Below are 27,178 nucleotides of genomic sequence, written 5' to 3' on the forward strand. Positions count from 1 at the left end.
GCTGCATTTAAGATGGGGAGAAGCGGGAATGGTGACCGTATGAAATCATGATCCTGGAGTTCTCAAAGCTGAGGAAGAAAAAAGCTAAGAGCAGCAGCTTATTGTCTGGGTCTTCAGCTCTGGACAGCTACCAGAACAGATCCTAGGAATCTCCCACAATTGTGGGATTTCCCCAAACGTTGGCAGGATGGAACCCGACTCATCCTTCTTTCCCCTTCCGCTCACAGTTCTTTTCCACCCCATATACCTCCTGAATTAGTCTAGGGCTTGCTTTCAGAACTGAATCACAGTGCTAGAGCATGAATATTAGGCAATGGAAATTAACTCCTCATTGCATTGTCTACCTTGAGTGAATTGTTAAAATGCACTCGCACCAAGAAAGAAAGTTAGAATAGCGGTGCTGGCTCTGACTCTTGAAAGCAGCAACGGCAGCACGTGGCCCAGCGATCCCACCCCCAGTTTATACACAGTAAATGGAAACGGTTTGGTTGAGGTATGTCTGTGTCTTATTTTGTTTTTGAACAGAGGCCCTATCTAAAGTCCTTCCAGGGCACATTCCTTCTTATTACATAAACTCCGGAGGACTGACACCAGCTGCCCTATTACACACTGCAGTGGAAAATACACAAGTGAGTTTCAAGAGACCGCATATTTTTAAGTGAAGATTTTAACATCCATCTTACAATTCCTCTCCACCACTTCAATTGGAATAGACACACACTTGCGGAGGGGTGATCTTTCAACCTCTGCCCCTGCCAACACTCAGAGTGTCCTATGCCAATGTGTTTCTGAAGTGAAAAAAGACCAAAAATGGCATCTTAGGCATTCAACCTGGTTCAGGGAGAAGAGACAGGGACAATGCTTCAAATCAAGCCTTTTACCACCCATTTCTATGCCCATAAAAGTTCTAAAAGAATAAAGTGACATTTATAATTAAAAGCTAATTTAAGGAATGTACAATATTTACAGAGTCATGACAGGCAAGGCATCTCAGAAAAGTGGAGCAGAGTGAAAGGAAGGGAATTGTCCGAGGGAGTTGTTGAGGACAGAGCCAGGAAAGGCTTGGGACTTTCCTCCCTCCAGTAGGTGTACTTTGGAGGGGCCTATCCTCATCGCCTCCAACCCCTTGGATGGCAGGGTGATTCAGCACCCACCTGGAAACCTTCCCTGACACCTTTTCACAAGGGACTCTGTTTCTCCACTTACTCAGGCCTGAGGCAAGACCAGCCAATAAGCCCCAGCCTGTCCCAGACCAATATTTATTGCAGCTCATAAATGAGCTCATAGCAGCCAATGGGCCTGTCTGTTTTCCAGCCAAGCAGATCTCAGCACAGCCCAGTATTCCCAATGGGAATAAGTCAAAACCACATTATGGGCCCCTGCATATCCCATCTAAGCAAGTCTTAGTAGAGCCCAGTGTCCATTACAGCTTGGGAATAAGCCAAACACAGCCTATCTCAGTTCAGGAATAAACTGAGACCAGCTCATCTCTTGCCCCAGGATGTCATCCTCTAGGCCAGAAAAGCTGATATCCAGCAGGATTTTGCTCAGGCTGTTGTTCATGGTGTCCAGAACCAGGCCCTCCATGAGAGACTGGTTCTCAGGAAGTCCAGAGGCTGGCAATTCCGGGGATGATTGCTTGGTGGATTCAGGATTGGAAGCAGGAGAGCTTGTGAGGGGCCCGGAAACCATGTCATTGGACTCTGTTTGGAGAAGCTGTTGAGGGGAGTCAAACAAGGAGTTTTTAAGGGGAGTGCTGTTGAAGCCCAGCAAGTCCAAGTTCTCTTGGAGGGATGTGAATGGCACCTGAAGGGTTCTCACGGGGCTGAAATCCAGCTCACTGCTTTCCTTAGCAATGGGTGCAAGTCTCCAGGAGTCAGGGCCCCCCGTTGGTGGCGTAGCAGTTAGGACTTTGCTCGGGGTGGAGGAAACTGGCAGCTTGCAGAACATCTCCTTGACTGGTGTTTTAAAGGGGCCGCCACCCTCCTGGGAGCAGCTGAGCTCCAGAGACTGGGTTTCCTGCAGGAAAGGAAAGTCCAATGTCAACCTGAAGGAGTCAGAGCCACTGCTCTCTGGCAGAACCAGGACTGGCTCTTCTGAGCAAGGTAGCACTAGGTGCTGTTTCCTTCTGGACCTGCCCATCTTCCGCCTCTTTATAATCACTGTGTCAGATACGCCGCGGGGCGGGGACTTCAGCACAGGGAAGTGTTTCTCCCTCTTCACACATGGTACTGGGAGCAACAGGCCTGGCTCTTCATCAGACTGCATTGGTTCCTCCTTTATAGACAAGACTGGGGGGAATGAGGGCAGCCATTTGTCAGGACAGCAGTCCTCCTTCTCCTCCTTTATACACAGGGCTGCAGGGAAAGAGGCTGGTGCTTCACCAGGCTGGGAGTTGTTCTCCTTTACAGATTGGGTTGGGGCAAATGGGGACGGCCTTTCATCACAGTGACTCTTCTCCTTCACAGGCCCCGTGGGCAAGAATGAGGATGGCTCTTCAGTCGATGGCAACACCTACACGGGAAGCACAGAAGTGAGGAATGACACACTACAGTGAGTAAGCAGGGGTCTAGAGAAAAAAAAAAATCACAAGGCAGGAAATGCAGCAGGAAGAAGAGGGGCAGTAGAGCTTTGGGATCAGGCGGAGGGGGAAAGGAAGGCACATTGCTGAAGTCAGTAGCAATAATGTGATTAGATAGAGAGGAGCCAGCAAAGCGCACGGAGTGGATCTTGGCACAGCACCAACAGATGGTGTCCCTAGAGAGCAGTATTTCTGGGGAGGCGCTGTGAACCCAAGGAGTGTTGTGGTTGGGGGATGCAGGTAGTGAGGAGGGCTGGGCGCTTCTGAAAGAGGCAAAAACCACACTCTTCAAAATGTAAAGGGAGACCAGAATGGGTCAAGAGAACAATGCAGTTCCATTAGGAACTGAATGAAGGCTTGAAAAAAGGAGAGAATCCATGTTGCTCCTGTCTCTGGTTATTTGTAGCTGGACAATAGAGGAGTCATTCGTTCATACTCAGAGGAGAATGCCTGTGTGAAGTAAAAAGCAGCCTACCCATGACAAGACAACTAGAGGAGAACAGTCACCTTAGGAATGGGGGATGGAAGGCAGGTGCAGCCAAGCGCCAGCCAGCACCAGTCCCACCAATGCAAGCATGGACGTTTGACAGCAGTAGCGAGAGTGGGCAAAAAAACCCTGTGGAGAGCAGGGGAGACTGGCACCACAGAAGCCCAAGGCTAGCAGAATCACTAACCTTTGGAGCAATGCGTACACGCTTGCTGCTCCGGATAGACTCTGAGCCACTGAGGGAGGCTCCCTGGGCCATGGGCTGAGGCACCTTCAGGGAGGACTGCAGGATGAGAGGTTGGCTCACAGGAAACTGGATTGGAACCAGGTAGGAGCTGATGCGAGGAAGCAAAGGCTTCATCTTTCGGCCTGGAAGGGAAGAGACTAGATCAGCTAGCGTCTTGCTCTGGGGAGCCTCTTCATCTCCCCCCACCACAGGCCAGGCACTAGACAGTTATTTTCTGGGAATGAGGATGGTTCAAGCTCCCCATCTCTTGACTAACTAATTCCAGGGAGGGGCTCACCCCGCCCCTGCCTTTTCTGCATAGTTATGGGGATGCAAGTCCTGAGCCGAAACCCAGCAGAACCCAGGAGCTCCGAACAACCACCCCCAACTCAAGGTGTCTTGGGTTGGGATACTGCTCCCCACAGAGCTCAGCTCCTACTCCCTTTGAGCACCAGCCTCTGTATCAGGCCTCCCCCCCACCCCCAGACGTCTTCTCTCAGTGCAGTAGCCCTGCCCTCAGCTCCAAACCTGTCAGACAGGAGCGGCCGTGGCAAGCCTGCAAGCAGGCAATGCTGGACAGCAATTTCCATTTCTTTTCCTACAGGCTGGGAATGGCAGTTCGGGATCAAGCGCCCATCACCCTGGTTAGGGGACTGGCTGTCTTTCTGTCCAAGACAGATGCACACACTCACGTGCATTCTGCGGCTCAGTTTTGTTGCTGCTGTTGCCCCCTGTGTTCTTCTGGAGTTCTGGAATGTGTCGTTTTTGCTGCTATGGTCATTGGGGGATAAGAAAGAGGAGAAAAGAGAGTTAAAGAGAAGAACCCATCTCTGTTCGACTGCCTCACTTAGGAATGTGGATCCAGAGGCCTGTGCTGAGCTAGTGCTGAGAGAGCAACCATTACCACCCTGAGACCGTGTGCCACCTGCCATTGCATGCCCATGACATCCCTCTGCCAGCTGCCACACAAAAGCCTTGTGGAGGTTGAGCTGGCATGATGGAGCTTCTCCAGCTGTGGTCTCTGCTGCAGGAGAAATGACCTGATTTTGGTGTCCTCTCCGCCTGAGGAAAGGTGAACAATACAGCTTTACAGCATGTAGTGTCTTTCATACAAACCATAGCCCAAAATGCTCAAGTGGAACAGCAGAGCGAAAGAGGAATTGAAGAGGGATGCGGTTGGAAAGGAAATGGAGACAAGTCTGGCTAGCTGCTTGCACATCTGTTATCGCTATACTGCTGGAGGTGAAGGAGGCAGCACCAACTTCCATCTGGCCAAGAGTCACGGTGCTTCCAGGGAGAAGAAAGGAGTGCACAGAGATTTTGCCCTTCCTGAAGCCACAGCCCAGAAAGGAGAGGAGCTGCTGCCAGGGAGGGTTGTACCTGAAACTTCTGGCTGGGTTTGTTCTCTGGAGACACATTTCATGCCAATAAAATATTGCAAATATCCATCCATCATTATCGGGACTTCACCAGCTAGTGCATTTTCTGCAGCAGTTAGAAACTTGGCCCTCCATTATATCAGGCATGCTTCCTTCCCCAAAAAGGTGTGCAAGGAGCTATTGGACTGGCAGCTGCGGTGACTCATTCCCCCTCCCCAAGCATCCTGTCCTTTCCTGCAATCACTGGCAAAAGGAAAAGCAGCCCAAGCCCCGAGCCAGAGGGAAAGTCTTACTGATTCAGAGTACTCAGGCGATGTTGGTGACCCCGCATCCAGCGGCTGGTGGCAGCAAGGCATCAGGAGGGAGAAAAATAAGAGGAAGTTACCAACCAAAGGGGGAAAAAGTATGGGACATTAACCCTTGCACAAAGTTCCCAAGTAGGAACATCCAGCTGCCCACCCACCAAGGAGAAAATACAGGAAGCGTTCACCCTGCCTGCTCTGAAAATCATTGTAGCAAGAGAAGGTCTCCATTCCTTTCACAAAGGGACCCCTTCCACAGCCCCCAGGTGACACAAGGCAATTCTGCCTGCATGGCTGGTCAAACACAACTATGCAGTGCATTAAAGGCCCAACCCAACTCTCATTTAAGTCAATGGGAGTCTTTCCATTAGCTACTATGTGAGTTTGCATCAGTCCTTTGGAAAGCAGCTGGCTGAAAGCTTATTCTACCTCTTTCACTATTCACATTGCTACACTGCGCCTGGAGAGCCCTGTTGCATCAAAGGTGCTCCAGCCCATCCAGGCTACCTCCCATTTCAAAACAGGGAACTCGCTACTTGTAAAGTTAATAGTGACTTTGTTCTCTAGAAGTTGGACTGAGGCCACATGCCAAGAGGGCTTCACCTCCCTGTTGAAATCAGATGCAATCAGATGTCCTGGCATTCCGGAATTGGGAAGGCTACCTGTTTTCCTTCCCAGGAGCCACTCACCTTGAACACTTGGTCCAGCGTCAGATAGCGATTGGCATCAGGGTGGATCGTCCAGAAGGAGATTTTACCATTGGCAGACGTCTCCCGGACAAACATATCGTGAAGTGATAGATTGTGTCGAATGGAGTTCTAGGTGGAGAGGAAAGATCTTAATGTTTTTGGTAACCAAGCATAGGTAGGACCCTAAGACACTACAACCCAGGCAGGGGAATGCCCCCCTGGCAGACCACGGCCCTTCATGCTCACCTGGTACCCAGTTATATCCCCATCACTAAAGTCCCTTAGAGCCCCCGTCAAAGATATTCCAGCTTCCTGCCCAGTAACCAGCCAGCCCTCTCCCCTGCCTGAGAGGAGTTGAGAGAGGATGCTAGGGTATTTGAGATGGAAAACGGACCATCAGAAATTGAAGAGGGCCCTTAGTTTGAAACTATTTTCCATCCTGTTTCATGGGCTGCTTGTTCCTTTGGATGAAAAAGGAAAAAAAAAAAAAAAAAAGCAATTCTCCAAGCAAGCAGCCCCCTCGTGTGAGGGCTGGTCTATACTAACGCTGTAAATCAACTTAAGTTATGCTATGTAACTATGTTCGACCTATAGCAGTGTCTACTGCTGACTTCACCTCCCCAAGAGGTGGGAAGGTGAGTACAAATCTCAACGGGAGAGCACTCTGCCATCAACTTCACCAGACCTGCTAAATCAATACCGCTACATAGATTGCAGCAGTGCTGATTTAGCTGGAAGTATAGACAAGCCCTAAAACTCTGTTGCCCACACCTAGGGGTGGAGTCAGATGCATCCTCAACAGAACATGTTACCTTCCAGCCCGGCTTGGCCACATATTTGAAATAAGGGAAATGGTCCTCAATCCAGGTATAGATATCCTTCAGGGTCATGCGCTTCTTCTCAGTGCTGTTGATGGCAAACTGGATCATGGCCATGTAGGAGTAGGGGGGCCGTTCTGATACCGGGTCCTGCCACAAGGAGGAGGAGGTAGCAGTAGCAGCAATGGAGTCTTCTTCAGTCTGGAAGAAAAAAGGAGGAAACAGTGTGAAAGTTGCAGGGGCCCAGGAAAGTTCCAAGGAAGTTCCTCTTAGCCGGAGGACTCTGCTGCACAGATCAACTTGGCGGAGGCTCAGGTTACCCAGATTTTGTCATGTCTGCTCCCTTTGAGTGTTCTCACCCACATTCCTGTCTTCAGTTTCCAGAGGTTTACTCTATTATGTACCCCACCATCTCCCTCCCTTACCTTGATCCTCTCCTGCACAGGTGTCTGGTTCTCCTTCTCCATCTCTTGTTTCACAGTACAGGGGCCCAGCCCATCAGAGCTCATCTTCCCTAGCCATTGGATGTTAGTCAGACTGTTATCCAACCCGCTGCTGGTTGCCTCTCCACTGCCTGCAGGGAAACAAACGAAGAGCCCTGCTCATTCACCTGCTGCCATCCCAGATACCTAAAGAGAGGCCCAAGCCAGGTCTCCCAAAATGGGCCCAAGTTTCCCATCTCAAGCTAGAGGCACAAGATGGAGCTCTGAGGCTAAAGCATCTTGTGGATCTAGCCAGAGCTCCTGATTTAGCTGTGGATCAGCCCAATTGCTGGAAAGGCTCCAAACCTAAAAATCCCAAATTGGATCTGAGCCTCCATCTGCCCTGGCTCAGAGCGAGTGCTGAGCGCAGTGCTTAAAAAATGTCCCCAGATATTTACTAGCCAACAAACTAAATATCTTTGTCCCAGGCAGCAAAACCCTTTGCTCCTGTAGTTCTGACCCCCCTCACCTCCCATTCTGTCAGTGTACCAAAGTCTTGACCTGTAACACACCCTGCAAACTCTATGGGAAACACCATGCCCTAAGATCACTGATTTTGACTTGGATTCAGTATCTGAACCCCTGTCACCATATGTAGAAGGCTAATATACTAACCAGTTGGGCTGCTTAAAATTTCACATTTTTCACCACTGAACTCTTCCATGTTGAGCAAGGCACAGGCCTCCCACACCCACCCACCTCTCGTTGCACTTAAGAGGCCAACAAAAGGGAACAGCCTACGTACTGTTTCCTTCCTGTTCTTGTCCTCCCATGGAATTGGCTTGTGGAGGCCACAGTACTGCCCTTTCCAGAGTTTTGTCAGGGTTTTGTTCGATGTTCTTCTCTCCACCCTGACAATCTGCTGGTCTGGTCCCCTTTGTCGCTGTGCTCATCTCATCCTTTGATTGGAGCTTCTGCTGAGTTGCTGCTGAGCCTGTGGGGCGAGAGCTGCCCCCACTGCTGATAAGAATGAACTTGTTGGGCCCATTGCTGCCACATTCTTTCCCCTTGGCTGTCAGAGCCTCAATGATACTCTGGATGTCAGCATTGGGAGGGATGATCACCACCTGGGTGTTGGGCATGGTTGGGTGATTAATGATCTTTATTCCTGCTGGGAATTTCTGGGTGACACACTCCACTCTGTCCCTGGGTTTGTCCCCTCTGCTATGCTCCTGCTTGGGGGCTCCTTTACTCTCCCCATCCGGTTCATCTCTTGCTGGAGAGTTGGATGCATTGCCATCCGGGAGGGACAGTTTTCGTCTCTTGAGAATCAGGGGCCTGCGAGGGCTGGTCCTCATCATTGGTCTGTACAGTCGCTCTCCATTGAAGACTACAAGAACAGACCCTGCAAAACATAAGACAGAGCATGAAAGAGGAGCTGTGGGCCTGGAACATATAGGAAAGGAATCAATTGTCTCTCATGCCAGGTACGCAATCAGCTGGTGTATGAGGGGCTTTCCACTCCATAGAGTCGTAGTCCCAAGGGTGGAAGATTCCTCACCACCTGTCTTGTGACTAGGGGACAGTCCCTATGCCCATAAAATTGCATACTACATCCATGCCAGGGAAAAGAAGAACAGATCAGAACAGACTGTTGGAAAAACAGCCAGCATTTTCTTCCCGCCTTATTTATCGACACACACCGTCATGAAAACCCCACACAAATGACCAGCACCAAGTAAATAATTTGCATGATAACTGAGGCTCTCAAACCACACCCGTGAGGTTAGTGTTATCATACCTGTTTAATAGATGGTCAACTGCTTAAAACACCATAAATTAGGGGGGTTTTAACCCATGGAAGCTTGAAATAGATGTATTAGAAGCCAGGCACTTCCCTTAGCACTGTGCAGAACTAAATTAATCATCCTCAAATGGCACAATAAACTGCCTAATCTGGACTTTATGGATGGTAAATAATTTTAAAATTTAGAACTGGGGGGATAAATGGCCAGACCAGAAATAGTGATTTGGAGAAAAGATAATTGGTTGCCCTTATATGAACACCGGTTGCAGATATGGGAGTTGTGGTGAGTGGAGCTTAGCTCTTGCACAGGAAATCTTCTGTGGAACGACAATGCTTGCACTATGCATATTGCGTATGGTAGATTAAGCATTAACCAAAATGGAGAGGATTTCACATCAGTGGAGCCGATCCAGCCTGTTAGTGTCACAAAATTCTCAGAGAGGGTCATTTGTATTGTCATAAAAGGGCAAAACCAAAACAGACAGAAAAATAAACTAGTCCCCTTCCTACATGATAGAGGCCAGCGACACATCCAACCCCGGCCTCTTTCTAGCAGTTAGAGATGCTCAGAGAGGCTCGCCAACAGGTGTCCTCCACATGCTACAGAGGTTAGGACGACTGTCCTACCTGTCACTTAGAGACCCCTCTGTGAGGTTACGGCAATGCCCGCGGTGTCACGCAGAGAGTGCCAGGGTCAGAACCATCCCTCTCAGAGAGCGCAAGAGAGTGATGACAACCCCGCAGGTTGCCCAGAGAGCTCTGTGGAAGGAAGCAGCTTCCTAGAGCGCCCTGGACACCACTGACAAAGGCCTTGCAGCCTCCTGGCTGCCTGCGGGGCGGGAAGGAACAGGCCAGGGCCATGCCTACAATGGGAATTCTCACCCGTCCCTTCCCCCGCCCTGCCCTGCCCTAACCCCAAACCTAGCCCATCCCGTTCCCCAGTCCCTGCTCCCCCACCCGTGTTCCCCGGATGCCTGCATCCACCGGTCCCCGCTTCCTCTCCAGCCTCCAGCCCAGGTTTTACACCCTCTTCACCCTGTCTCCCCCCCGCACCACCTACCTTGCCACCACAAACCCCACTGATCCCCTTTTCCTTCCCTGACCCCAATAAATCCCCTCCCAGCCCCCACAGCGAAGCCCCTTCCTCCTGCCTGATCCCCGCCCCGCGGCCTGGCCCTTCGGCCCCTCCCAGCCCCACTCTCACCCCGGTGTCCGGGGGGGGGAGGGGGTCGCGCGCCCCGCTGCCTCCCCGCAGGGACCCGGCGCCGCCGGGCTCCGCTGCTGCGCTCGGCCCACGGAGGCCGTTCGTTTCGTTTCGCGGTTTGAATTTGGCGCCCGGCGGCCCGTTGGCGTCACGTGCGGGGACGGGGCCAATGGAGGTCGGGCCGGGGGGCAGAGCGTTCCATCCGGGGCCGCAACTGGCCAATGAGCGGCCGCGCCCGGGGGCGCCGACACACTGGTGACCCCGGCAGGAGCCGGGGCCGGACGGGACGCGAGGCGAGGCCGGTTCTCTCCCTCTCCGCGCGGCGCAGCGGCCTTCCTGAGGTGCCCGGGCGGGGCGGGCGCCGCTGGTCTCGGGGCTGAGCCCGGCCCACGTCCCCTCCTCTGCGCGGGGGGGCTCCAGCTCTGCCCCCCCCTTCCCCGCGGGCTGGGTCGTGCCTCTCGCCTGGCCCCCGCGCGCCTTTGCCCGCCTCACGCCGCCCCCTCTCCCGCTGGAGCGGCTCTGTGACCCCGGTGCCTGCGCTGCCCTCCCCCCCCCAGCCAGGCCGAGGACCCGTCCAACGAGCGATGGCGGCTGGGTAACCTCTGCCTGCGTGCCGCCCGCTGCTGAGCCTCTGGGCTGCGTGTCGGGTGTCGTCAGCTGCCCGCTGGGTTGGTGTGTGAGAAAAGCCCGCTCGGGCGGGGCGGGGCCGGGGTGGGCAAACTACTGGCCTCGGGGCCACGTCCGGCCCTGAAGCTCCCGCCGGGGAGCGGGGTCCGGGGCTTGTCCCACTCTGTGCGTGCCCTGGCTCCGGGTGGCTCCCGGAAGCAGCGGCGTGTCCCGCTTCTGGCTCCCAGGCGTAGGGGCAACCAAGGGGATCCGCACACTGCCCCTGCCCCAACCAGTGCCCCTGCAGCTCCCATTGGCCATGGTTCCCGGCCAATGGGAACTGCAGGGGTAACACCTGCGGACAGGGCAGCGCACAGAGCCACCTGGCTGCGCCTCCACCTAGGAGCCAGAGAAGGGACATGTTGCTGCTTCCATGAGCTGCTTGAGATAAGCTGTCTGGAGCCTCCAGCCCTGACCCACGCCCCAGCCCTGATCCCCCTCCTGCCCTCTGAATCCCTTGGTCCCAGCTCGGAGCACCCTCCTGCACCCACAATCCCTTATCCCCAGCCCCACCCCAGACCCCACTCCCCCAGCCAGAGCCCTCACCCCTCCCACACCCCAACCCCCAATTTTGTGAGCATTCATGGCCTGCCATACAATTTCCATACCCACACGTGGCCCTTGGGCCAAAAAGTTTGCCCACCCCTGACATGGGGGGAGAGAGAGCACTGGCTTGTGTGTGTATGTAGAACAGTGGTCTCCAAACTTTGCAGGGTTGCACTCCCGCCTCTTGCCCCGTCCACTCCTGAGCCGGTGGGGCTGTGGCTCGGCAGGAGTGCAGACAAGGGTAAGGGGGCCGGGGCTGCAACTGTGGGTGGCGGAGCAGAGCTATGGCTGGGAGCAGAGCTGGGGCTTGGGTTGGAGCGGAGCTGGGTGGCAATCCCTCCTCACCAGCTTGTGTGTATGTGTGTGTCTAGCTAGTACTGGGGGGTGGGGGGAGTATAAAGTAGCTGGCTATATAAGTATATACACACACCCCAGCAAGGGTCATCAAAGGCAATAAGAAGTGTATCTTTAAATACAGTAAGAGAAAGACAAAGGAAAGTGTAGGTTTTTTACTTAGGAGGGAAGGAGAACTAATAACTGAACGTTAAGAAAGTTGATGGGTGTATTGCTCAGTTTGCGTCAGTCTTCACCAGATACCCAATATAATTAATATTAAAGACAAGGGGGAAGGAATGCAAGCCAAAATAAGAAAAGAACAGGTTAAAGAATATTTAGATAAGCTAGATGTATTCAGGTTGGCAGGTTGTATTCATTTTATGGTATTTAAGGCATTAGCTGAACCAATCTCCGAATGGTTAGTAATTATCTTTGAGAATTCCTGGAGGCCAGGGAAAGTCCCAGAGGATTGGAAAAGGGCAAACATAATACCTATTTTTTTAAAAAAGAGGACTTGGGGAATTATAAACCCATAAGTCTAATTTCAATACCTGGAAAGATATTAGAACAAACTTATTAAGCAATCAATTTGTAAGCATGTGGTGGATAATAGGGTTATAAGGACTAGCTAGCATGGATTTGCCAAGAACCAATCATGCCAAACCAACTTCACTTTTTTCTTTGACAGGGTTACTGGTGTAGTGGATAGGGAGGAAGCTATAGATGTGATATATCTTCATTTTAGTTCCATGTGACATTCTGATAAGCAAACTAGGGAAATGTGGTCTAGATGAGATGATTATAAGATAGAGTGCATAAATGAGTGCAGCCTTGCAACCAAAGAATAGTTATCCATGGTTTGCTGTCAAGCTGGGAAGGTGTCTCTAGGGGGTCCCATGGGATTAGAACTGAGTCTAGTGCTATTGAATATTTTCATTAATGACTTGGCTAATGGAGTTGAGAGTAGGCTTGTAAAACTGCCAGATGACCCCATGCTGGGAGGGGTTGCTAGCACTCTGGAGGACATGATTAGAATTTAAAACAATCTTGACTAATTGTAGAATTGGTCTGAATTCTCCAAGATGAAATACAATTAAGACAAGTGTGAAATATTTCGCTTAGAAAGGAAAAATCAAATGTACCACTACAAAATGGGGAATAACTGGCTAGGTGGTATTACTGCTGAAAAGGAGCTGAAGGTTACAGTGGATCACAAATTGAATATGAGTCTACAATGTGATGCAGCTGTGGAAAAAGGCTAATATTCTGGGGACTCTCAACAAGAGTGTCATATGCAAGTCATGGGGAGGTAATTGTCCCACTTTGCTCAGCGTTGGTGAGGCCTCAGCTTGAGTAGTTTGTCCAGTTCTAGACACCACACTTTAGGAAAGTTGTGAACAAATTGGAGAGAGTCCAGAAGAGAGGAACAATAATGATAAAACATTTAGAAAACCTGACCTATGAGGAAAGATTTTAAAAGGAGGGGGGGAGGGGGGAGGAGGCATGTTTAGTTCTTGAAAAAAGAAGACTTGATGGGGGAACCTGATAAGTCTTCAAATATGTTAACGGTTCTATAAAGAGGATGGTGATTGATTGTTCTCTAGCCTGCACCCAAACTCCCTCCCAGAGTCCCTACCCCAGCCTGGTGAAAGTGAGTGAGGTGGGGGAGAGCAAGTGACAGGGGGAGGGGGATGGAGTGAGTGGGGCAGGGCCTTGGGGAAGGGGTGGGTTAGATTGCCCTTAAATTCAAAAAGTGATCTTGGGTGTAAAAAGTTTGGAGACCACTGAACTAGGGTTTACTTGGCCCTGCTTCATCATCTGGTTGGAGTTGATAACTTCTTGAGGTCCCTTCTAGCCCTACATTTCTTTGATTCTGTGACTCTCTGATATAGCTGGCTTCATGTATCACTTGCTGGTTCTAATTCATATATTTTTAAAGAAATGTATAACAATTCTTTAAAAATAGCTGACTTGGAACCATCATGTGAGGAATAGAATCATAGAATATCAGGGTTGGAAGGGACCTCAGGAGATCATCTAGTCCAACCCCCTGCTCACAGCAGGACCAATCCCCAACTAAATCATCCCAGCCAGGGCTTTGTCAAGCTTGACCTTGAAAACCTCGGAGAAAGGAGATTCCACCACTTCCCTAGGTAACGCATTCCAGTGCTTCACCACCCTCTTAGTGAAAAAGTTTTTCCTAATCCAACCTAAACCTCCCCCACTGCAACTTGAGACCATTACTCCTTGTTCTGTCATCTGCTACCACTGAGAACAGTCTAGAGCCATCCTCTTTGGAACCCCCTCTCAGGTAGTTGAAAGCAGCTATCAAATCCCCGCTCATTCTTCTCTTCCGCAGACTAAACAATCCCAGTTCCCTCAGCCTCTCCTCATAAGTCATGTGCTCCAGTCCCCTAATAATTTTTGTTGCCCTCCGCTGGACGCTTTCCAATTTTTTCACATCCTTCTTGTAGTGTGGGGCCCAAAACTGGACACAGTACTCCAGATGAGGCCTCACCAATGTCAAATAGAGGGGAATGATCACGTCCCTCGATCTGCTGGCAATGCCCCTACTTATACATCCCAAAATGCCATTGGCCTTCTTGGCAACAACGGCACACTGTTGACTCGTATCCAGCTTCTCATCCACTGTAACCCCTAGGTCCTTTTCTGCAGAACTGCTGCCGAGCCATTTGGTCCCTAGTCTGTAGCGGTGCATGGGATTCTTCCGTCCTAAGTGCAGAACTCTGCACTTGTCCTTGCTGAACCTCATCAGATTTCTTTTGGCCCAATCCTCTAATTTGTCTAGGGCCCTCTGTATCCTATCCCTACCCGCCAGTGTATCTACCTCTCCTCCCAGTTTAGTGTCATCTGCAAACTTGCTGAGGGTGCAATCCACACCATCCTCCAGATCATTTATGAAGATATTGAACAAAACCGGCCCCAGGACCGACCCTTAGGGCACTCTGCTTGATACCGGCTGCCAACTAGACGTGGAGCCATTGATCACTACCCGTTGAGCCCAACGATCTAGCCCACTTTCTATCCATCTTATAGTCCATTCGTCCAGCCCATACTTCTTTAACTTGCTGGCAAGAATACTGTGGGAGACTGTGTCAAAAGCTTTGCTAAAGTCAAGGAATAACACGTCCACTGCTTTCCCCTCATCCACAGAGCCAGTTATTTCGTCATAGAAGGCAATTAGAATATAGCCAGTTTATTTAAACACTCATTCTTATTACAGTTGCCTTCATTCTCCCTCCTATTAATTTTGAAAAGCTTACTTGCGTCTTGACTTAAACTAGATTGTAAACTCTTTAGGGGGCAAGGACTGTCTTCCTATGAGCTTGTACAGTATCCAGCACATGAAGCTCCAGTTCTGTCTGAGGTTTTCAGGAGCAACCCACATTACAAGTTATAATTAAAATATGGATGTGTTTGGTGTTCCAGTGAAAAATGTTGCCTTGAAAAGTCCACTTGCCACTGGGGGTCAGGATGATTTCCCTGACAACAGTGGGGGGCCTAAGACATGTTTCAACTACATTTAAACTTTAGTTTAAAGAAGTCTTTTACTTCTTATGGTTGCAAAGTAAATCAACTAAATGTGAACAAAGTGCAAATGTAACCAAATGCAGTGCCATCTTCTGGAGTTTGTAGATACAGCTACAGCACCTCTACTGTTGCTCAGACCTTTGCAATCAGTAAACTAACAAGATTCTGTTCAGTTTAATTCACTATACAGATCTCCTTGCAGCAGTGAATTTGGCAGGAATTGTGTCAGTTCCATGCTGCTGATGTTGTTTAGTGAAGCTCTTCCCAACAGCAAGGTGGCGCTGGATATATTCACAGTGCGGAGGATGCCCCAGTAAAACAAGTCTATGTGGAGAGGTGCGCACTACAGACTGTATCTTGTATAGCAGCCAGAAAGCTCTAATGATTGTGTCCTCAGTGGGAGTATGGCTTTGTGTGTGTGTATATACTATAAAACATGTATATTTCCAAATTGTATTACAATTTTTTTTCTGAGAATTTTGAGACTGATCAGAAGTGTGTTCCCTTTAAAAAAAAAAACAAAAATGTTGCCAGTTTGTATGATGGTTTCACATCCCCGTTTGCTTTCTGCAGATTTGGGTGCAGTTTGTCATCTCTTTCCTCTTCCCCTAACTGGCTCCACCAGGCATCATGAGGTTTCTTAGTGACTTTCTCACACCTTTTGATGCCTCCAAAGAAGAAATGCATCCGCCAGGCTCACAAGGCACAACTGCAGTTCCTTGAAACCCCAAGAGAGGGGCCTATGCATCACTATGGATCTCCACTGCCTTTGGCTGAGAACCCAAGACATGTTTCTACCAAACCTCTAGACCAGAATGCCTCCATCTCATGGGTAGGTGCAGGTTTCCTTCCCTTTAGTTTCTTACAGCAATTGTTCTCAGCATTCTTCTGCATATCTTAACAAAGAGCTGTTTGGACTGGATCTTGGGCATGCATAGCAAACACCCCCTTATTCATTTTTGTGTTCTCTAGCTGGTTATGGTGTTTGGGTTGCTTGAAATCCCAGTCTGGCAGTCACAAGCAGGCCAAGTTGAATTGCAGATTGGAGTGCTCGCATCTGAATGGGATATGGTGGCTGCCAGCTGATAAAACAGAGTTCCCTGTCTTGTAAACTAGCATGGTGGCATGAAAAGGTTGGGATCCATATATGAGGGAGATTCTTTTTGGTTTTTACGGTAACTGAAAACCTTGGAAATGGAAAGTAGAATACTTACTTTTTAGTTTTATTCTGTATTGGATTTGATACTTAAAATACAGCAACTATTTCAAATTCAACTATTTCAAATTCATAATCTCAACCCTCCAGCAACTAAATGTGACACCTTCCTGCTCAACTATGATACAAAATAGAGCCTGCATCTTAACTGTGGTTCTCATATTTAATATGCATTTTTTAATAATCTCAGTTTTGATAGCTTGCATTTCTGTGGTCGCATTTACACAAATAAACAGAGAATCTCCGGTCTCTGTGGGATTGAGTTAAATGTTGGGTTAAAATGGATGTTATACTTTGTAATGTATATGGTTGAAAGGCAGAGTACTTGATGTAAGGTGATGAGGCCTACTTCCAGAAATGCAGAGTGGTAAGGAGCAGGGGGTTGCTTCTTACATTAGCCAGCCACTTGGTGAGAAATGCAGTCTTCTCCAAAGGCCAGTGTATTGCTTGGAAACAAACTAGTACGTGCCTGGGGTCAGTGTGAATCTGTTTGAAGATCAAGCCTTGTGCGAAAGTGGGGAGAGGATGTGTTTGTTTTCAAAGGCTTTAGCAGTGTTACATAGACTACAAACAAGAGTGAACAACAAGAGACGCAGCTGATTAGAAAAATTATCTTATCAAGTTGAGACACCAATAACCCCCTCTCCAACATGATAAAGGGGCACTACCAAGATAATTGTATTTACTAATCATGTTCACTTTTCACTGCTCATGCATTTTGTTGATGTCTTGCATTTCACTCGATTGGACAACTCTGCTCAGCTTTACTGTTATGCTTCATTTAAGTCAATGCTCTTTTTCTGGGTTGTCAACACCACAATGAACTCTTTAAAAAAAAAAAAAACGAACAGGTTTTTGATAATAACAAAATTAAAATTTCCGTTTTTCTGTTAAATTTTGTTAACGTGATATTACTTGGTTTCAATCAAAAGAAAATGTTGAGCCTGAAGTAAGCTGGCAAATAGATTCCCTGTACTAGAAATTCAAGGCAGGGTGATAAAGCAGGCTTCAGGCAGATACTGTGGTAAGAGCATAGTGCAAATATCTAGATAGCATATTTTTGAAGCAGTAATCTATGTACCTTAATCCTGCCCTCCTTTCCATTTTCATGTGTGTTTAATCCTCTGCTTTTCCCCACACAGTTCTTCCAACATACCCAAATATTGTTGAGGGGGCAATTAGGTTTCTGGTCAATCAGTCCGAGGATACTTTTATCATGACATAACATTTTTTAAGCAAACGTGCAGTTGTTCAGTGGGAGCTGCCTGTCCTTGCAGAAGCCATCACCTCAGGCAGCTCTGCTAAATAACAACACTTAAGTCTCAAAGCTTTTTAACAAAGCAACCCCAAGGAGCAAGGATTCAAACTTGAATGAAACACTCCACCAGCCCCAGAGACCTGGAGTTATCTCTGTTAGATTTTAAATTTCTTTTCGTTGATTTTTTTTTTTAAAGCAGAGCATTTTAAACATGCTTCAGGCAGTCAGCTCTATGGGTTCTAAAACAGTGAGTAAAACGGTTGCTGAGAGGAGGTAGAATCTGTGTGTATCTGGAACAATGGAAAATTTCCAAATGTACAATGGACTTATTTGGATACGTCTGAGGAGTATTTACTTAATAAGTAGTGTCACAGTTACTGGGCTAATGGCACCCCTGGGCCCTCCTGGTCTCTTTTGAGTGCACTGCTCCTTAGTTCTCAGACCTTGAGACATCACCTCTCTTGGAACGGACTCACACAATTTTCTCACTCTTAGACTGGGCCCTGAGTAGCCATCCCCTGTGTATCAACTGTGATTTCCTCACCACGTCTGCCTTATATTCAGTACTTGCAGTTTCCTCCCTCTGGGACCAAACAGCCTTTTAAAATTATTTATTTTGAACAAAAGTATTTCAGAGAAAATAGATCTTAAAATAATAAACAGACTGTGTGGACATCCAGGTGTCTTTCACATGGGAATCTTGGTAAATTTAACTTCTTAAAGACTCCTAAGCGGAGTCTTTCTTTGTCAGCTTGTCTCCTTGGACAACCCTCTGGCAACCGACAACCTCTTCCCCCTCATAGGGCTTTTAACTGTTTGGTATCCTTGTGATCTCCAGGCTCCCAGCCTGACAAAACAAGGCTTGCAGCTTCGCTGGAGACAGGATAGGATCCTCAAAGTCAATAGCTTTCCCTGTTTCAAATGTATGCCAGGATGTTCTTATTTGGGGAGCCATTATGTTGGCTTCCTGTTCAGTCCCCACTGAATTTAAACAGTATAAATATATGATATAAAGTCTCTCAATAACTCGGTTACTTATCAGTATTCTTTGATTACACAGCAACTCCACAACAATCACAACTAGTACCCAGGTTTCTGGGCTCCCCTCAGTGCTAGGAGAAAGTGAGATATATTAGGAAACGGAAAGTTTCAATCAGAATCCTGTAATGAAAGGGAGCTAATAGGAAAGATTGTGGGACTCATTTTTGAGAATAAATAAATTCTATCTATCATAATACTTTATTAAACAGTGGAACTGGGATCTGCCATTTTTTTCTGTTTGACTTAGGAAATGTTCAGGATCTGAATGCATGACAGAGACTGGAGACTTAAAGTTGTTGTTTACCTTTTATAATATAATCTTAGAGTTCAGTAGCTTGCTGCGCACTAACATCCCATGTGGACACTGCTACAGTGCAGTGAAAGTCCTGGAGTGCCACAGATATAAATATGCAAATCGGATCACTTTATCAGTAAGACTTGTGTGTGTGTGTGTGACACTGACAGTCTTGCAACCTCAATCTGGGATCCAAGAATCTAGATGGTTCTCTACTACTTATGCATCATCATCTGTATTAGAGGTCCTGCAAATCAAATTCTGCCCTTAGAGAAACCAGTACAGCCTCCGTGGAACTCACTGAAATTTTGTAAACAATTTTGTTGATGCACAGGAAGGAACAGAATCACTCTTTGAACTGTGATTCTGCGGGGATAAGAGATTGACATAGCAGTTGATTTAGTTTATCACTGAAATAAGCAAACAAGACTTTGAATATATCTAGGGAAGGAGGTGCATTTATATATAGTCACTTTTCAGAGTAGATTTGTACTTTTAAGGCATATGTGAGCTTTCTGTTTTTCTCACTCATTTGGATAGTGTGATTTTCCTTTCCAGTCATTACACTGGACTTCCTGCCAAGAAAGTAATAAAATGGCAGCTCTCAAACCAAGAAAGACATGCAGCAGGGGTGGGGAGTAGGGTAGATAGTGGTTGCCTTGTGAAGGAAGTAGGGGGTATGATGAGTCACCCTCTCTGAAGGAAAAGAGTTTTTCATCATCTCTGTTTGGCCCCTCAGGTGTCTCCACAGTTTGAAAGCACTGTGTCAGCAGGCTCCAAGAGATGTCAGAAGCAGCACCATGTTGCCCGCAGCTTCCAGAGCTGGGATGATAGTCGTGGTTTCCTCAATGTGGGAGGTGTGTGTCGGAAACACACAGTCTGCAAATTTCCTCCTTTAATGTTTGAGGTTTCACAGGCACACTCCTATGCTGGAGCAATAGGGTACTCAGACTCTTGTGGTAACCCAGGGAATTGTGCAAAGACGTGCCATATCCAGCCAAAGAGGGGCACTGCAGCAAAGCCCAGTACCTCAGTGGGCAAGCCTAGGAGCTGTGGAAAAGGGGCCTCTCAGTTTCCTAACCAGGATGCTGAGCCAGATGTTTTCAGTCCACCAGATCTACGGACTCCAGAGCTGCCCTCTGTGAGAAGCTATGGATGCAATGGTACTTTACCACAGATGAACACCCTCTCTCCAAATCCACACAGTGGCCTTGATCTCTGTGCTGATACCACTGAGAGCCTTGAGCCAACATCTGTACTGGTCAAGGATACCCCAGAGCATGAGTATGGAGTGAAGGTAACATGGAGAAAACGGTCTCACCTGATGAGATACCTGAGGGAGAAGGGGATGCTGAGCCCAAGTGACATCCTAGTTAAGACTGTAACTGCTGATCCCAGTCAGTGCTGATCCCTTTGGAATAGGACGGGCTGCCTTTGACTTGAGGGGCACAATAACTGAAATCCCTTTTTGCTGGCTCCAAAAGCAACGGGCATTGCTAAACCTAGCTGGGAGATCAGTGCCAGGATAAAGAGAAGAACCAGGACTTATACTGTAGGCTAAGACTGCTTGGTGCTGCAGAGAGAGGCTCTCTCCCCGCCAGCCCGCCTGAAGATCAGTCTGCACTGGATCGTGATGGGTGGGGGCGTGGCTGAGAGGTTCCTAGTCTCCAAGAGACTTTCTATACCCAGCCCCGGACGTTTCCTTCCTCCCTGCTCCTCGTCTTGGGTTTCCAGACCCTCCCTACGCCCGCCTGGGCCCTGCTCTCTTGGTAGGGGTGGGATGCGCTTTTCGCACCCTGCTCCACCCGGGGTGAGTAAGCCCACGCTGGCGTCTCTGGGTCCAGCCCTGTTTGCCCCGCCCCGCGCGGCCATTGAGCTACCCCCACAGCTCCGCCTCGTCGGAGCCTCGGCTGCACAGCAGCCACCGGAGTGCCGGGCACGAGCCAAGAGGGGGTGGTCCTACCACCACCCTGCAATAGGCATGCGCGGATTTACCCCACCCCTTCCAGGCACCAGCCAATGAACGCTCCTGGTGTTGCGTCTTCGGCCAATGGCGCCGCGCCTCAGTGTCGGGTGCGGTTGCTAAGGGCAGCGGCGACGGCCGGGGCTAAGCGCGAGTGGCCAGGATCCCATAGCAACGGCGGGGGTGAGGATGGAGAGCGCGGGGGACCGGGCCGGGCCCCGCGGGGGCAGGTGAGACCCGGGGAGGGAGGTGCGCGGGCGGAGTGGCTCGGGGGGCGGGGTCACGGGGGTTTCGCGGGGCTGGTGTCTGGGCTCTTGCTCCCCGTTGGTATCGAGTGAAGCGCCCCGGGCTCATCCGTCGTGGATGCCGCTGACGGTCCCGGCCAGCAGCACCGGGACACCCCCCCGCTCACCCCGCCCCAGCAGACGCTACCATCGCATCCCCGTTAAATGTTTTCCTGCCCCTCCCCCCTCCTTTGTGTGGAAAACCTCCCCAGTCAAGCTCGGCAATGGCCTCTCCCGACGGGCAGGGCCACTGGCTGTACAGAGCGCGGTGCAGGGCAGCAAATAAACTCATTGCACTCGGGAATGGCTTGGCTTGGTTTAGTTCATTACGGTATTTTAATCTCGGGTGTTAATTGTAGCCCTAGGGTATAAAAGCAGTAGACTGATGGCTTGACGTTGGCGATGTCCCTGGCGATGATGTACAATTTTTCAATATCGCAGTGTGTGCAGCTCAGCCCCTCACGTACAAAGAGAGCACTTACAGGGGAGGGGTTAAAATAGACCAGATGTATTGAAAAATTCTCAACACTTTAAGGTCCCTGTCCCCCCCCCAATATCCCCTTCTTTTCCTGAAATTTGTCACAACAGGTCTAGATGATGTGGATAAATATCTCTGTCAGGCAGCCAGACTACGCTCATGTTCCAGTAGTTAGTTGCTGCAGTGGTGGAGAATTTTAAGAAAAGGCTTGTGTCTCTACATACAGGTTGTTCCATTTTAATTTTATCAGTTTAATTAAATTAGTACAAGGGGTGCAATATACTGCACTCCTGAGGGAATTCTATGCCAAAAAATAAAAATTCTGTGCACAATATTTTATTTGTGGATAATTTTTAATGTGGAGGCTCCTGCATGGCAGTGAGGACTGAGGAGCACAGGCTGCTGCCTGCACAGAGGTGGAAGATCACCCTGCAGCCCCCCCACGACCCAGGAACTCAGTGGTGAGGCTGCACCCAATCCTGACATAGCACAAGGGCCGGGACAGACCTGCCCCAGAAACAACCCAGGGCCTTCCCCTTCTGTGCCAGGTGTACCAGTTGTGGGCAGGCCACCTCAGCCCAGCATGAGCCAAGTGTAGAGGGGCTTGGTGTGGGGTGAGAAGGTTCTATGTGGACCAAACTGGGTGCGGGGGGGATCTGGATGGACAGGCTTGTTGTGGGGTTCTAGGTGCAGGGGCAATGGGACTCTGCAGGGGGGTCCAGGGTGGTTGGGGCTCAGCTGCGGGGGGGGGGAGTCTGGATGTAGAAGGATGGGACTCAGCTGGGGGGGGGCGTTACGTGCAAGGTCTGGGTGCTGGGGGAGTAGGGCTTGGTGGGGTGGGTGTTCAATGGGTCTGCTTAACGGGGGAGCTTCAGCTGCTGCTGAGGGGATGCTGCATGCCAGGCTCCTGATTCTCCCTCCAATCCCTTTCTGTTTCCCATCTCCTCCCCCTTCCTCTCACCACTGTCCCCTGACCCTATCCACCTCCCCTCACTCCCACATTCTCCTCCCCCTGCCCTATCCCACCCCCTTCCTTCCTCACTGCCTCTTCATCCCATCCTCTTCTCCCATTTCCTCTGCCCCCTTGCCCACGTTCCCTCCCCTTGTCCAGAAAACTGGATGGTTCCCAGCACACACAGAAGGGGAGCATGGCCAGCACTAGGATGCAGGAGGTGACATCAAGCTGTAGAGTCAGTGGAGCTGAGCGGCACCCTGCTTCACCCAGGCAGCTTTGGATAGCAGAAATGGGGGGCGGGGCACCCCGTATGCCCCCCCATCCCTCACCTCTGGGGGGCAATGCCCCCTGCCCCCCCCAAACTATGACCATAGGTGTCCCCTGCCTTTCCCCTCCCCCCAGTGCAGCTTCCCTTTTCTTCCCTGTCATTTTTTTGCTGGGAATTAAATCTGTGGGGAGAACATAAGAATGGCCTTACTGGGTCAGACCGATGGTCCATCTAGCCCAGTATCCTGTCCTCCGACAGTGGCCAGTGTCAGGTGCCCCTGAGGGGATGAACAGAATAGGTAATCATCACCTGTTGCTCATTCCCAGCTTCTGGCAAACAGAGGCTAGGGACACCATTCCTACCCACCCTGGCTAATAGCCATTGATGGACCGATCCTCCATGAATTTATCTAGTTCTTTTTGAACCCTGTTATGGTCTTGGCCTTCACAACATGCTCTGGCAAGGAGTTGACTGCGTTGTGTGAAGAAATACTTCCTTTTATTTGTTTTCAACCTGCTGCCTATTAATTTCATTTGGTGACCCCTAGTTCTTGTGTTATGAGAAGTAGTAAACAACACTTCCTTTTCTACTTTCTCTACACCAGCCATGATTTTATAGACTTCAATCATATCTCCCCTTAGCTGTCTCTTTTCCAAGATAAAAAGTCCCAGCCTTATTAATCTCTCCTAATACGGAAGCCTAATCCCTAATCATTTTTGGTGCCCTCTTCTGAACCTTTTCCAAATCCAATATATCTTTTTTTGAGATGGAGCGACCACATGTGCACAGAGTATTCAAGATGTGGGTGTACCATTGATTTATATAGAGGCAACATGATATTTTCTGTCCTATTATCTATCCCTTCCTTAATTATTCCCAGCATTGTGTTTGCTTTTTTGACTGCCGCAGCACATTGAGTGGATGTTTTCAGAGAACTATCCACAATGACTCCTAGATCTCTTTCTTGAGTGGTAACCGCTAATTTAGACCCCATCATTGTATATGTATAGTTGGGATTATGCTTTCCAATGTGCATTACTTTGCATTTATCAACATTAAATTTCATCTGCCATTTTGTTGCCCAGTCACCCAGTTTTGAAAGATCCTTTTGTAGCTCTTCGCAATCTGCCTGGGTCTTAACTATCTTTAGTAATTTTGTATCATCTGCAAATTTTGCCACCTCACTATTTACCCCTTTTTCCAGATCATTTATGAATATGTTGAATAGGACTGGTGCCAGAATAGACCCCTGGGGGACACCACTATATACCTCTCTCCCTTTTGAAAACTGACCATTTATGCCGACCCTTTGTTTCCTATCTTTTAACCAGTTATCAGTCCATGAGAGCACCTTCCCTCTTATCCTGTGGCAGCTTACTTTGCGTAAGAGCCTTTGGTGAGGGACCTTGTTAAAGGCTTTCTGAAAATCTAAATACATTATATCCACTGGATCCCCTTGGTGCACATGCTTGTTGACCCCCTCAAAGAATTCTAGCAGATTGGTAAGGCATGATTTCCCTTTACTAAAACCATGTTGACTCTTCCTCAACAAATTATGTTTGTTTGACAATATTGTTCTTTATTATAGTTTCAACCAGTTTGGCCAGTACTGAAGTCAGGTTTACAGGCCTGTAATTGCCGGGATCACCTTTGGAGACCTTTTTAAAAATTGGCGTCACATTAGCTATCCTCCAGTCATCTGGTACGGAAGCTGATTTAAATGATAGGTTACAGGCTACAGTTAGTAGTTCTGCATATTTGAAGTCCTTCAGAACTCTTGAGTGAATACCATCTGGTCCTGGTGACTTATTGCTGTTTAATTTATCAATTTGTTCCAAAACCTCCTCTAATGACGCCTCAATCTGGGACAGTTCCTCAGATCTGTCACCTAAAAAGAATGGCTCAGGTTTGGGAATCTCGCTCACATCCTCAGCCGTGATGTCTGATGCAAAGAATTCATTTAGTTTCTCCGCAATGGCCTTATCATCCTTGAGTTCTCCTTTTGCAGCTTGATCGTCCAGTGGCCCCACTGATTGTTTAGCAGGCTTCCTGCTTCTGATGTACTTAAAAAAAAAAAAATTTGCTATTACTTTTTGAGTCTTTGGCTAACTGTTCCTCAAATTCTCTTTTGGCCTTCCTAATTGTATTTTTACACTTCATTTTCCAGTGTTTATGCTCCTTTCTATTTTCCTCACTAGGATTTAACTTCCACTTTTTAAAGGATGCCTTTTTGCCTCTCACTGCTTCTTTTACTTTGTTGTTTAGCCACAGTGGCTCTTTTCTTTTCTTTTTTTTTTTTTCTTACTATGTTTTTTAATTTGGGGTATATATTTAAGTTGATCCACTATTATGGTGTCTTTAAAAAATTTCCACGTAACTTGTAGAGATTTCACTTTTGGGACTGTACCCTTTAATTTCTGTTTAACTAACCTCCTCATTTTTGTGTAGTTCCCCTTTCTGAAACTAAATGCTACAGTGTTGGGCCGCTGTGGTGTTTTTCCTGTCACAGAGATATTAAATTTAATTATATTATGGTCACTATTACCGAGTGGTCCAGCTATATTCACCTCTTGGACCAGATCCTGTGCTCCACTTAGGACTAAATCAAGAATTGCCTCTTCTCTGGTGGATTCCAGGACCAGCTGCTCCAAGAAGCAGTCATTTAAGGTGTCAAGGAACTTTCTCTGCATCCCGTCCTGAGGTGAGATGTACCCAGTCAATATGGGGATAAATGAAATCCCCCATTATTATTATTGAGTTTATTTTAATAGCTTCTCTATTTCCCTGAGCATTTCACAGTCACTCTCACCATCCTTGTCAGACATGAATCGTGACGCAGAATTCCCCCAGGAGTATTAATTAAATGTACTTACACTGGTATAGCTTACTGCCATATCGGATGGGGAATAAGCATAAAGATACTGGAACAAATTATTAAACAATTAACTTGTTTAAACCTAGGGGATAAAAAGGTGCTAAGTAATAGCCAACATGGATTTGTCAAGAACAAACCATGCCAAAGCAATTTAACTTCTTTCTTTGGGAGTACTGGCCTAGTGACTATGGGGAAGCAGCAGATGTGATATATCTGGATTTTAGTAAGGCTTTTGGCACAGACCAACATGACATTTTTCTAAGCAAATTAGGGAAATTTGGTCTAAACTAAATTACTATAGCCAATAATTAAAGAGTATTTATCAGTTATTTGTTGTTAAATTAAGGACATACAAAGTGTGATCTTGCATGGGTGTATCCTGGATCCAGTACTAGTCAATATTTTCATTAATGACTTGGATAATAGAGTGGAAAGTATGCTTATAAAATTTGTGGATGACACCAAGCTGGGAGAAGATGGCAAGTACTTTGAAGAACTGGATTAGAATTCAAAATGATCTTGATAAATTGGAAAATTGGTCTGAAATCAATAAAATGAAATTTAATAAAGACAAGTGCAAAGTACTGCATTTATGAATGAAAACTCAGATGCATACAAAATTGGGAATAATTGTCTAGGCAGCACTGCTGCAGGCAAGAAGGTTCTAGTGGATCACACTGAATATGAGTCAAGGGTGTGATGCTGTTGCGAAAAAGGCAGATATCATCCTGGATGTGTTAACAGGAATGTCGTATATGAGACACAGAAGTAATTGTTGTATTTCTACTCAGCACTAGTGAGGCCTTAGCTGGAGTTCAGCTTTAGGTATCACACTTTTAATAAACATGTGAACAAACTGGTGAGAGTCCAGAAGAGGACAACAAAAAGAAATTTTTTATTTTTTTTTAAATGACCTTGGAATAGTTGAAAAAACTGGGTAGAGTTAGTCTAGCAAAGAGAAGGCTGTGCGGGAACATAAGTAAATCTTCAAATATGTAAGAGTTTGTTAAAAACACAATGGTAATCAATTGTTCGCCATGTCCACTGAGGGTAGGACAAGAAGTAATTGCCTTAGTTTGCAGCAAAGGAGATATAAGTAGGATGTTAGGAAAAACTTTCTAACTATAAGGATAGTAAGCACTGGAGCAACTTACCTAGGGAGATTGTGTGGTCCTCGTCCTTGGAGGTTTTTAAGAAAAGATTAGACAAACCCTTGTCAGGAATAGTATAGGTCAGGGGTAGTCCATTATTTTTTGGCAAGGTCCAGATTTCTTGGTCAATGTAAAGTCAAGGTCCAGTCTCCATAGAAACATTTTTCACACTACAGTAACAATTATATTAAGTAAATTAAAAGATTCATGGTCCATTCAAAAGTGTCTAGTGATCTGGATTTGGCCCACAGTCCACCTACTGACTACCCCTGGTCTAGGTATACTTAATCCTGCCTCAGTGCTGGGAGATGGACTAGATAATCTCTTGAGGTTCCTTCCAGCTCTAAATTTCTATGATTTTCATGGTAAACATATATAC

General features: G+C 48.0%; 4 protein-coding genes across 13 annotated transcripts in view; 3 read left to right on the forward strand and 1 right to left on the reverse strand.

Moving 5' to 3' along the window:
- The window catches only part of ITFG2 (integrin alpha FG-GAP repeat containing 2), an 83,719-nt gene extending 78,868 nt beyond the window's left edge, over positions 1-4,851 (forward strand). For 3 of the 4 annotated variants that reach the window (XM_073314001.1, XM_073314011.1, XM_073314028.1), the window contains exons 13-14: positions 2,469-2,553; positions 3,899-4,850. In XM_073314001.1, coding sequence (XP_073170102.1) covers positions 2,469-2,553; positions 3,899-4,085 — 272 coding nt within the window. In that variant the 3' untranslated portion in view covers positions 4,086-4,850. Of the gene's footprint in view, positions 1-2,468; positions 2,554-3,898 lie in introns of all 4 variants that reach the window. The other variant, XM_073314037.1, reaches the window with a different exon arrangement.
- FOXM1 (forkhead box M1) lies at positions 917-10,025 on the reverse strand. 2 transcript variants are annotated; one of them, XM_073314088.1, is made up of 7 exons: positions 9,916-10,025; positions 7,710-8,309; positions 6,908-7,056; positions 6,477-6,683; positions 5,665-5,793; positions 3,987-5,011; positions 3,428-3,437 (listed from the first exon to the last, which is right to left on the reverse strand). In XM_073314088.1, the coding sequence occupies exons 2-6, from the start codon at positions 8,263-8,265 to the stop codon at positions 4,808-4,810; spliced, it is 1,245 nt and encodes a 414-aa protein (XP_073170189.1). In that variant the 5' UTR covers positions 8,266-8,309; positions 9,916-10,025; the 3' UTR covers positions 3,428-3,437; positions 3,987-4,807. The 2 variants fall into 2 exon arrangements, with proteins under 2 accessions (XP_073170198.1, XP_073170189.1); XM_073314097.1 differs by lacking the exons at positions 3,987-5,011; positions 5,665-5,793; positions 6,477-6,683; ... (1 more) ...; positions 7,710-8,309; positions 9,916-10,025 and adding exons at positions 917-2,514; positions 3,823-3,923 and having other exon boundaries at positions 3,256-3,437.
- RHNO1 (RAD9-HUS1-RAD1 interacting nuclear orphan 1) lies at positions 4,857-20,420 on the forward strand. Of its 4 annotated transcripts, none has more exons than XM_073314201.1 (3): positions 4,857-5,839; positions 15,589-15,847; positions 19,565-20,420. In XM_073314201.1, the coding sequence occupies exons 2-3, from the start codon at positions 15,680-15,682 to the stop codon at positions 20,231-20,233; spliced, it is 837 nt and encodes a 278-aa protein (XP_073170302.1). In that variant the 5' UTR covers positions 4,857-5,839; positions 15,589-15,679; the 3' UTR covers positions 20,234-20,420. The 4 variants fall into 4 exon arrangements, with proteins under 4 accessions (XP_073170302.1, XP_073170283.1, XP_073170292.1 ...); XM_073314182.1 differs by lacking the exon at positions 4,857-5,839 and adding an exon at positions 10,133-10,587; XM_073314191.1 differs by lacking the exon at positions 4,857-5,839 and adding an exon at positions 10,133-10,583.
- Positions 20,421-20,570: 150 nt separating this feature from the next.
- The window catches only part of TULP3 (TUB like protein 3), a 77,186-nt gene continuing 70,578 nt past the window's right edge, over positions 20,571-27,178 (forward strand). Inside the window, exon 1 of one of the 3 annotated variants that reach the window (XM_073314051.1) lies at positions 20,571-21,018. In XM_073314051.1, the coding sequence (XP_073170152.1) occupies positions 20,845-21,018 (174 nt within the window). In that variant the 5' untranslated portion in view covers positions 20,571-20,844. The remainder of the gene's footprint in view (positions 21,019-27,178) is intronic. The other 2 variants (XM_073314058.1, XM_073314066.1) reach the window with 2 other exon arrangements.

This window comes from Lepidochelys kempii, chromosome 1 (assembly GCF_965140265.1).
Source record: "Lepidochelys kempii isolate rLepKem1 chromosome 1, rLepKem1.hap2, whole genome shotgun sequence".
Taxonomy (NCBI): Eukaryota; Metazoa; Chordata; order Testudines; family Cheloniidae; genus Lepidochelys; species Lepidochelys kempii.

Excerpts from the sequence above, each read along its gene's own strand:
- RHNO1 (XM_073314201.1), top strand. The coding sequence starts at position 15,680 with ATGCCTCCAAAGAAGAAATGCATCCGCCAGGCTCACAAGGCACAACTG. Across the intron at positions 15,848-19,564 it reads AGAATGCCTCCATCTCATGG|GTGTCTCCACAGTTTGAAAG; the intron begins GTAGGTGCAGGT and ends TTGGCCCCTCAG.
- FOXM1 (XM_073314088.1), bottom strand. The coding sequence starts at position 8,265 with ATGATGAGGACCAGCCCTCGCAGGCCCCTGATTCTCAAGAGACGAAAA. Across the intron at positions 6,684-6,907 it reads CTGTGCAGGAGAGGATCAAG|ACTGAAGAAGACTCCATTGC; the intron begins GTAAGGGAGGGA and ends TTTTTCTTCCAG. Across the intron at positions 5,794-6,476 it reads TGGCCAAGCCGGGCTGGAAG|AACTCCATTCGACACAATCT; the intron begins GTAACATGTTCT and ends CTCTCCACCTAG.